The 11,038-nt window shown below is 47.3% G+C and overlaps 1 protein-coding gene across 1 annotated transcript; it reads right to left on the bottom strand.

Annotated features, from left to right (window-relative positions):
• Positions 1–7,290: 7,290 nt before the first annotated feature.
• On the bottom strand, positions 7,291–8,049 carry LOC123168226 (uncharacterized). The gene has a single exon (XM_044586102.1). It carries the CDS (start codon positions 7,857–7,859, stop codon positions 7,506–7,508), a length of 354 nt encoding a protein of 117 aa, XP_044442037.1. The 5' UTR covers positions 7,860–8,049; the 3' UTR covers positions 7,291–7,505.
• Positions 8,050–11,038: the final 2,989 nt, after the last annotated feature.

Below are 11,038 nucleotides of genomic sequence, written 5' to 3'. Positions count from 1 at the left end.
AATTGCTCCGCCGAAGAGCAAAAGTGCTCCTGCCCAAGTTCCGCCTCGAGACGGCGGCACTCCGTCCCGAAAGTCTTCTTGTTATTTTTTCTAGGGTAAATGGGCTTATATACCAAAAGATGGGCACTGGAGGTTGGCCAGGGGCCCCACGAGCCACCAGGGCACGCCCAGGGTGGTGGGTGCGCCCTGTTGCCTCGTGGGCACCTGGGTGGCCTCCTCTGGCATTTCTTTTCACCAATAATTTTTATCTATTCCAAAACAATTCTCCATGAAATTTCAACTCATTTGGAGATGTGCAGAATAGGTATCTCTGACATGGCTTTTTCAGGTCCAGAATTCCAGCTGTCGGCAATCTCCCTCTTCATGTGAATCTTGCAAATTAAGAGCGAAAAGACATTAAAATTGCTCCACAAAGTGTTATATTGATTAAAAACATTATAAATAACAGTAGGCAACCATGATGCAAAATGGACGTATGAGTGGGGGCGCGGCGGACACCGAGAGGACGCGCGGCGCATCCGTGCCGACGCATTTTAGGCCCAACTTTGGGCCGAAAATGGGTCTGCTCGGACACAAACGGATGCGTTTTGGGAATGGGTCGCGCGTTGGGCCAGCACTTTTGTCCGAGGCGATACAAACAGACGGCGGCGCACGAAATGTGTCGCCGCGTTGGAGTTGCTCTGAGATTACACGTCCGTTCCATCAATCAGGTAAGTTACGCTCACTTTCTTGGTTCATTTGCTTTGATATAGTTTTTCTTGATAATAGGATAATTTTTTTAATACGTTTTAGGCTATCTCCAACTAGATCATCAAACGAACGTCCCAAATGAACGTGTCCGCGGACATCTGGCCGGTTTTCGGCCATCCAATGTAATTCCTCGAAATTTCTCCCATATCGAACATTTTAGATACGAAATTTGGATTAAAGAAACGTGTTCGTTATGCTACATGAAAATTAATAAAATTTAATGGTTTCTATATATATTACATCCAAACTTGTCAGCAGCTCCTCGTATGATGAAACTTAAGGCCTACTGGACCGGTCTCCTCATCCGATCTATATAAGGGAGTACTCAAGTGGCTTGCACGCCTACAATGGGCCCACTGAGCCTTGTAACTTACTCCCTCTCCGTTTGATAATGTAGTGCATATAGATTCTCTAGTAAGTCAAATTTTAAATTTTTTGACTATGTTTATAGAAAAAATCTGCTTATAACTACAGTACCAAATATATATAATATAAAAATACATCTTGTGTTGTATATAATGATATGTATTTAGTATTATAGATCTATATGTTTTTCGCTAAACTTGGTCAGAGTCTTTAAATTTTGACTTTGAAAATAATTTATACGCACTACATTGTGAAACGGAGGGAGTAGTACTATATACCTCCTTGTATGTTCCTTCGGCTAGTTGGGTAGGAAAGGAACAACTAGTTCAAATTGCCGAAATGATGATGTAAGTTGTGAGAGTGGTTGGGAGGAACAGGTACACTAAGAGAAATTCCATGGATTCTTACTCCAGATCTTGATCTCGTGGTGTGAATTAGTTGTAGCTTACAAAACTGAATCAGACTAAATCTAAACTAAACTAAATAGTGGATGGTGACTTCATTGACGTAGCCTCCGCGGTCACTCGGACCGTCGTCGCCGTGGTCGCGACACTTTGGAAAGTTGGGCCAGACATGGTCGCACCTGTCACGGGCCACCGTGACGCGCTCATGTCGGATCCGATGCACGTCCTCATCCACCTTGAGCCACCCCTTCTCCTTCATCTTGTGGGCGGTGCGCTCTGACTACAGAATGATTGCTCTATTTGAAAGTGCAACTAATCCCCAAGTGGTTTTGGTAATTAATAACAACATATATGTCATTGATCTAATGAACATTGATGATAGATTTTAGAAAAGATCAATCAGTGGCATGGCATGAACTAATGGATGTGGACCCCTCAAAATGTGAAGAACAAGAATTGGCTACCCCAAGACTCTATATTTTTGGTTTAGTGATCCAAGATCACATTGAGTCCCTTAGGAAAACTAATACTATTAAAAGGGGATGAGGTGTTGTTGATGAGGTTGTTGATCAAAGTGCTTAATGATATTACTCCAAAAACCCTCCATCACTTTCCCAAAAACACATCTGTCCAAACCCTAATTCATCATTTCGGTCCCACCGATACAATACACTCCGGACCCACCAAGATGATCCCTCTATTGCCACAAAAAAAACCTAACAATTCGGTCTGACCAAAATAGTTCTCGGTCCTACTGAGATGGCATTGCCAAGCTTCTATAATGAAGTCATTTCATTTTGGAATCACCGAGACAAATCGATCTCACCGAGTTGGTATCATCGGTCACACTGAAAAGCCTAACTGCCAAGTCTTTTGCACTAGTCGGTCTCACCGAGATTATCATATCGGTGCCACCGAGTTGGGTGAAAAGCTTGTAACGGTTGGATTTTTTGTGCTGCCTATTTATACCCCTCCACCACCACTTACTCTCTAAGAGAGCCATCAGAACGAAGCTATGCTTCTACCATTCATTTTCTAGGAGAGAACCACTTACTCATGTGTTGAGATCAAGAGATTCCATTCCTACCATTTGAACCATGGTTTCTAACCTCTTAAAGTTGCTTTCCACTCCAATCCTTCTCCTACCCAAGCCAAATCTATGTGTGTGTGAGAGAGATATTGAGTGTTGAGGAGACTATCATTTGAAGCATAAGAGTAAGGAGTTCATCACCAACACAATATCTATTACCTTTTGGAGAGTGGTGTCTCCTAGATTGGTTAGGTATCACAACCTCCAGATCATGTGGAGTTGAACCAAGGAGTTCGTAGGGCAAGGAGATTGCCTACTTCGTGAAGATCTACCCGAGTGAGGCTAGTCCTTCGTGGACGGAATCCATGGTGGAATAGACAAGGTTGCTTCTTTGTGGACCCTTCGTGGGTGGAGCCCTCCGTGGACTCGTGCAACCGTTACACTCCATGGGTTGAAGTCTCCATCAACGTGGACGTACGATAGCACCACCTATCGGAACCACACCAAAAATCATCGTGTCTTCATTGCATTTGAAATCTCCAAACCCCTCCTTTACTTACATGTGCAATGTTTTACTTTCTGCTGCTATACTCTTAGAATTGCATATGTAGAGTGATACTTGACTTGCTAAAATCTGCCCACAACTAAAATTGGAAAAATGTTAGATTTTTATTTGGTCAAGTAGTCTAATGACCCCCGCCCTCTGGACATACTTTCGATCCTACACTATTTTTATGCATTTTTAGAACTCATTTATTGCATGGTATCTCCATATACATGTCCCACTGAACCAAGTGTTGTCCATTACATATGATTCTCAACTTTTCTCTTTTCATTGTTATTTTTACAGGTGTTTCGTGAAAATGCCAAACAAGGGTTCAATATGGAGAACTTCTGGACACCAGACTTGCATTCCAAATGTAAAAAATGACCTTTTTTGCAAAGTGCTCAAAATCAATATCTAATACAATAGGTGCATCGGCATCGTTCACGCAATTCTAACGAGCCCAAGAACGTCAAACTTGGAATACACGTGCAAAAGTTACGGTCGATATACCAAAGGAGTCAAGCGCGTTCGGTGGACCTCAGTACGACCAGAGCGGTCGTACCGCACATAGAAAATCCCGAAATGGCCCACATCGGACGAAATTCTTCAGAGATTTCATCCATGTTCGTTCCTACGACTTTCTTGGCCATCAAGGTGTGTTTTCGGAATGGATTTGGCTCAGCTAGAGCCCCTGGATCAAAGGATAAAAACTACATCTACGAAGGAGGATTTGGGAGAGCACTTATATATACCTTCAACCCTAGACGCATGTTATCCATCATTGATCCAAGGATCAATCTCCATCACCTCCATTGCTGCTCCAACACCACCTCAATAGAAGAAGGGACAAGATCAATAGATGGAAGAGGAGGCTCCGCCACCGTGGAACACCGGCCTTTGGGTTGGTGCCTTCTCCACCGCGCCATCACCATGAGTGCCATCTCCACCACGCTATAATAGTTTGCACCACCTTCACCAACACTGCCATGCTCCTCTCCTTCACTGAATTGATGTCAGCTTGTAACTTGACCCTCTCTTCTTTGTTATCCATCTACATGTTTAAGTTGTCGTATACTTGTATTTGTTCTCGAGGATTTGGATGAACCTCTTTTATGATTGGAATTAAATTACTTTAAGCGATTCAATATCTTCTATTTATGTTCGGGTTAATAGCCTTCAAGAGTGTTGCAAAGGGCGCCCACAGAACACTATCTCCTTGATTGGTCGTGAAGCATATTACTGCCGCTCTTTTAGGTTAGATGTTGAGGTAATTCGATATGCTAGTCCTCGCCTCCTGCAATCAGTAAGGGGGTAATGAAGAACTCTTGGTGAGGCCGCATCCATGGGGAAATACTTAATTACCATAGAACACACAAGTGCTCCCTCTCATTTTCTCCTACACCAAATCCTAGATCTAAGAGAAATTTGTGAGAGTTCTTCAGAGACCAAATGATAGATCAACTCCTTCTTCCTGTTTTGACCAAAGCAATTTTTTATTTGAGCAAGTCTTGAGAATTCCTCCCTTAGTCTTGTTTCTCTTGAAGGTTGGAGACCCCTAGGGATTAGGAGGGCTCCGGTGTGAAATCGACTTGTGAGTTACCCCATTAAGTTTTTAAAGGTCTAGAGGCCGCCTCAGGGTCTACCACTAGTGGTTGAGAATCGCCTTCGTGCTGATATCTCAAAGAGAATAGGGTGAGCCTTCATGGTGTTGGTGTGCCTTCGTGGTAACACCCACCCCTCCAACGCTGACTAGCCTCCCTCCAAGGAAGTGAACATCGGGATATATCCTCATCTCTCAAGTTTTGGTTAATTCTAACCCTAGCTCTTGACCTTGCACTTACTTTCGTATTGTGTTGTTTTCCTCACCATATTGTTGCTATCATATACTGCTAGAACTGGGCTCACCTTAGCAATCGTTGGGCTCACATTGATATTCCGCACTTGCCTAAAATTGCTAATCAGTAATTAAAATCTGCAATTCTAACTATTCAACCCCTCTAGGTCCATCTCGATCCTTTCAGCCGTGAGCTCAACTCTCTTCTATTCGAGCTTGATCTTTTCCCCCCTTTGCTTCCATGAACTTGTCAAACCTCTCGACCTTTTTTCTCCTTCATGTCATGACACTTGACACATACCTCCTCCTCTTCGCATGACGATCTCGAACCTCTTCATCATCTTGGTCGTCGTCCCTTCTCGCCTCTCCTTCTCATCCTCCCACTTCCTCACTTGGTGCCTTCTGATCTTGTTGGTCGGCTCAAGCCCTCCTTTTGTTGGGGCGGACATATCACCATCTTCATCTTCATTGGTGATGGCGGCGGTGTTTACGAAATTGGCAATGGAGTAGAGCCACTTGGGTTGCGCATTCAACTTGGCCCAACGATGCACGAAGAGGAATTGATTGCTCTCCCCATTGAAGTAGAATGCGCACTCACGTATGGGCTATAAAAGACACATTGTCAACAAGTTGCATATACGGCTAAATGACCAACACATAGAGGATATCCGGTCAAATTCAACACAAATCCATATCCGACCAAATGACCAACACATAAAGTAGCAGAACACTTACGAGATCGGTGATTTGCGTTCCAATTGCCTATCGACTTTGGAGTTGTTTGTAGAAGTCGCAAAACTTGCCGAAGGCCTCTTACATGGTATACCATCCATGGGTGAGCGACTTCGAAGCACAAAGACATATCACTAGTTGTAATAGGGATCGAAGTGTTTGTGCTCACGAAACCCAACCATGAACATTCGTCCAAAAGGTTGCACGCTTTTACCCCATGCCATGAAACGGATCAAGGCCACTAGCTAACCATGCACCACACAACAATTCATCCTCCCTCACATTGAAATTATCTCCTCTAATCCTCTTTTTTGCCTCGACAACAACTGCCTAGAACTCGTCTGGGTCAAGCTTTAGTTGTTGGGTGTTCGACGCCTAGGTGTTCGGAGGTTCCTGCTCTGGCTAGGAATCATCCACTTGTCCGTCCTTGAAGCCTTCTCCGTCATGGATGATGTCCAAGATCATCAAGTCATTAGCCGGTGTCGCGCCCGGTTGAAACATTCTGGCAAACAGAAACCGGACGCCCATTAGATCGATGCCGACATCCGTGGTAGGACAAGTGTCGATGGAATGTTGATGAAGTGTTAGTCCACATTGAGGTCGACCTTATTGGGCACACACAGTGTGACGAGCACGAAGAAGGTCGGACAATGCTGCTGCGCACCTAGCTGCGTGGCAGCGTAGTAGTATGGCCCATGCGGCCGCTCTAGTCAGGGTGCCGACGACGACTGCATGGGCGCCGTCTCCGCGCGACCACCTTGTTTGCCTTAGGAGGTCACAGCTGACAGGTCGCCGCAGCTGCTACCTCCCCTCTCCTTTGTTTGCGGTGGCGCATGATGCGTGTCACCGTATTGGCCTTTTCACACAAAAACAATGTGGAATGGTCCAAAGGCACGGGCTCCGCCTTGGTTTTGGCTAGGTTCGAAGTATCGGACTCCTACATGACGGAGGACCAGATGCCCGCAAATCTTCCCATCTTTGCAACTGGTTTGTGGACGTTTGAGACACGGCGTTGGATGGCAATAGAACGTTCGGACAATGTGGTGTAGATGTTTAGGAGAGGTTTGGTGACCCGATCTATTGTGCAAACAAATGTGCTACACCTATTTGAACATGCGTCCTACTTTATGTAAACTTTCGAATTAACCTCTCCACCCCATGAATCCAAGGGGGTGGGGCCCCCTTCCTTAATTTCGTCCAACAAAAGAATGCCACTTAGGCCATTAAATTAATTACGTTTAACTAATTGCGTAGCTGGAGCACCATTGATTGTGCAAATGCAGGTAATCAAGTTTTTAAAAGAATCGGTAATGTTACCAAGCTGAGGTTCACTGGGAAAGGGATGGCAAGCGAACCCTATTCGATGGCAGTTTTTTTTTTTTGCGGGAGATGACAGTTTTAGTTGCAAAGAAAAATCACAGTTTTAAAATGAAAAATGTCTTCTGTGAAGAAACTGTCATGAGGGCTGTCATCCAATCACAACTAAAAATGCCACCTGAAACATTAACACATGTCGACCCGCAAAAAAAACATTCACATATGTCTCCCTCCCTGAGGAATCGTTCCCGAGTTATGAGCGTCCAAAAGAATATGCACCGAAATTCCAATACAGAAAACGAGAACCGACTGAAAAGGAGATCTTCCGCGAGCAACATTTTATTTCTATTCGCAGCCAGAAACGATCCATTTTTCTCTCTCAATCGTACCAGAAACGACCATTTCACTTGGCTACAGCTCGAAACAAATTCTTGTCCGCGAGTCGCATCCATCCAGGAGGATACGATCATACGAGCGCCGCACAGCGCTGAAGACGGCGAGGAAGCTGCGTCGTCAGCGCGGCGTTCACCTGCGGCTGTCAGCGGCGGCGCGCGGCGTGATCTTGATGACGAGGCCCGGGAAGACGTCGTCGGGGTCGTGGACGTGCGGGTTGTGCTCCAGGATGTAGGGGTCGCCGCACCTGTCGCTGATGCTGTGCAGCGTCTCCCCCTCCACCACCACGTATATCTCGTCGCACGGCCGCCGCGGCGCCGACGCGATCCGCGCGCCGCGCACCACCACCGCCCCGCCGCCGCTCTCTTCCCCCTCGCCCGCGCGCAGCGACGACACCAGCAGCAGCGTCACCAGCGCCAGCCCGCAGCACCACGACGCCGCGTCCGCCGCCGCCGCCAGCCCCGACCGCCTCCGCTCCGGCGCCATCACTACGATTACAGCAAACCAACTAAAAACAACTACGAGAGTTCAAGAGCGAATCGTGCGATGTTGTTGTGACTTGTGAGTTCTTGGCTTTGCTCCGTGTTTGAGTAATCTTGGAGGCAGAGGGGGTTTATATAGAGACCGAGATGAAGGATCCATGGCGGAGTTGGATGCGAGAGGGGAAGGTGAGGGAGAAACCGAGAGTGAGATGGTTTGGGTGGACGCTTCGCTCGCATGAGAGCAAACTGAATCAGAGAGACCGATGCTGACGTGTTGTGATGTGATGTGACTAACGAGAAAAATAGTGCCGTACAAAGATTAAATTCACATTTTTGAGCAGGGAATTGATGGAAGGGTTATGGGTCGAGCACATCTTGTAACGTGTTGTTTTTACAGGTGTTGGCTATAGCATCGCTCGGTGTCAGAGCAAACACGACCCATAAATAAGAGCAACAGGGTGGACTCTCGTATTGATTGCATTGTCACACGTACTACATGATGAAGTGTGACATCAGGCTGTTAGCTAGTAAGGACTTACCTGCATTACATGTAATAATCAGTGATTCTATTTGGGCGACTTCCTGAGAAAAAAATATCCTTGAAACGTGGAACTTCAGGAGGTCGACATAGCGGTCCAGCCTCCAGACAGTCACGAGACTAAGCAACAAATTCAGCAGAGCAGAAGCGTTCAATTGGTTGCGTGTTCGTTGCAAACTTGCAATGCGCCGAAAGGCCCACGGACGCCCAGTCAATCATGCAGCGTGATCTCCAAAATGTCTTAGCAGTGCAGGGCAGAGCAGAGCTGCTTCTCTGGTGAATCCGTGCTGTCTTTTGTGGCCATGGAGGATGGGGCTGCGATTTGTCCTCAGTTGCCGACTGTTGCTTGCCGCCAAGAACTTCGTATTAGCTAATGAAAGAAATGTGTCGTCCGTGATCTGGAAAACCAACGGATAATTCTGGCCATGCATCTACCAAAACCTTACCGGATCTTTAGGCTGTAGCTTCCCACCCTCGACAAGATTTGGAGCTAAATTTTAGTCTGCGGTCGATTCGCTTTTCTGAACTTTCTACTGAGTTGTAAATGCAACAATAGAATTTCATTGCCGTTGCCACACGGGGCTCAAGAACTGAAGTTTCAGGTGAGCCTACAGTCTCAACTCTCAAGGACAGGATCCAACCTCACCAGGTGGCGACTCGTCGCCCACGCGATCGAATCGGCTTTCGGCGTGTTGTTGCTCGGCTCACTTGTCGCCGGCCGGTCGACTCCATCCACGCACGACTCCACCCTGTCCCGACCCACACGGCCGGGCACGACACCACTAAGTTCACCGTGCCGACGCCCCGCGCGTCCATGATTGCGCCGCACACTGACAACACGATAACGAGCAACAGTAGCTCCTGCAGCACGAAAACTCTCCCGAATTCATTTCGTTTCGTCTCGCAACACGCGACCGCCACGACGGCGTCGGCGAGATCACGCGTGGGCGGGCAGCCCTGTGTGTGCAGTGCAGTGCCGGTGGTCACCTCTCATGTCAGTAATAGTAAGCAAATTAACGGGCGGCGCAACGCTCGCCGCACGGCACGGCGGCTCCGCCCGGCGCGCGCCCGGGGCACGCGTCCGGCCACGCGAGATCGCCCATCCTGCACGCGTGTCCACGGGTCGTAGCTCGATCGCACACGGCGCCACCCACGCACCTGGCTAAGAAATGGGCAAAGTGGCGCCGCCTCTTACGCCGGCGCGTCTCTCGCAGCATGACACGTCGCCGGCTGACCGGACTTGTGCTCCTTCTGGTGGTCACCGTCCGCTCGATAAGATTCAGGGGCGGCGTATATCTCGCGCACTCACCCGACCACGCACGCACGGCCGGCGGCATGGGCCAGGGCGCTCCACCAGCCGAAGTGGCACGGCGACCCGCCGGCCTAGTCTTCCATACCGCAACATGTTTGTGGAATCTCTTGGCTTTTCATGAGGCCCGCATGCGTGCCATCGGCCATCGCTATTGGATGTTCAGGGCCATGCATGCTGAGAATCTGAGGTCAGCTAATGGGTTAGGCCGGAGGCACACGCAGATAGATCTACGTATTTTATGATATCTTTCGTCTTTCATCGCCTTTCATCACACACACACATTGACACATAGGTACATAATCTCTCTTTTATGTGGAAGGAAAGACTTTATTTGGATGCGCTTACGCGGCTCTCAAAATAAGTCTGTGACTCTGTGCATGGCATTTCCAGTTCCAGGCAGGGAGTACTCGATAGGTTAAAAAGGAACAAATCAGAGAATGCCTTTCTTTTTTGCAAATAACAAAGTACCTCACAACTTTATTTCAAAACCAAGACAAAAGATTTGCCTCATTTATTTATTTATTTATTTATTTTTGCGAGAAAGCTTCCGATCTATTCTGCATCAATTATGGTAGTACAACGAACACAAGAAATAACAAAAAATATGTCAAGATTCGTAGACCACCTAACAACGATTACAACCGTTGGAGTGAGCCCAAGACGTGCCGCCATCATCATCCCTCCCCCACTGGAGCCAGGCAAAACTTCTGTAGTAGACAGCGGGGAAGTCATCGTGCTAAAGCTTCATAGGACCAGTAAACCAAAACGTCAAACACCGTCGACGAAGAGAAGCGTAGATCAGAATGATCCAACCTAAAAACACACTGACGTAGATGAATAAAGACCGGATTCGAGAGGATCCACCAAAGACAACCACTAATCGAATCCTGCGAGATCCGTCGGAGACACACCTCCACACGCCCTCCGATTATAACAGAGAACCTTACTCCATCTTCGGGGAGCCGTCGTCATGTCGTCTTCCCAAGCAGGACACAAACCATAGCAAAACTCAAAGAAACATATAAAACGGAGCCCTCCCGTCGGCAAGGACTAAGATGAGGCAGATCAGCGGCGCCGCTGATGGGAGGTGGAAACCCTAACCGCCATGTTTGCTCGTATGAGAGAAGAACAAATTATTTCCATATATCGAAAAAGGGATCGGTTTTCACTATCAAATGACAACTGAACAGAAACATAGGAAAATAGCATCCCGGTGCAAAAGCAAAAGAAACAAAGGCTTGTACGAACAAAGTCTCGCAGACTGCTGCCGCATCTAAGCTAACAAGGCAAAAAGGCATAATATATATTACACGGGGTGAAGACAGCACCCTCC

The sequence above is a fragment of the Triticum aestivum genome, chromosome 1D (genome assembly GCF_018294505.1).
Source record: "Triticum aestivum cultivar Chinese Spring chromosome 1D, IWGSC CS RefSeq v2.1, whole genome shotgun sequence".
In the NCBI taxonomy this organism is placed as follows: Eukaryota; Viridiplantae; Streptophyta; class Magnoliopsida; order Poales; family Poaceae; genus Triticum; species Triticum aestivum.
The sequence above is the reverse complement of the archived record's forward strand: the minus strand, read 5'-3'. Positions and strand labels throughout refer to the sequence as shown.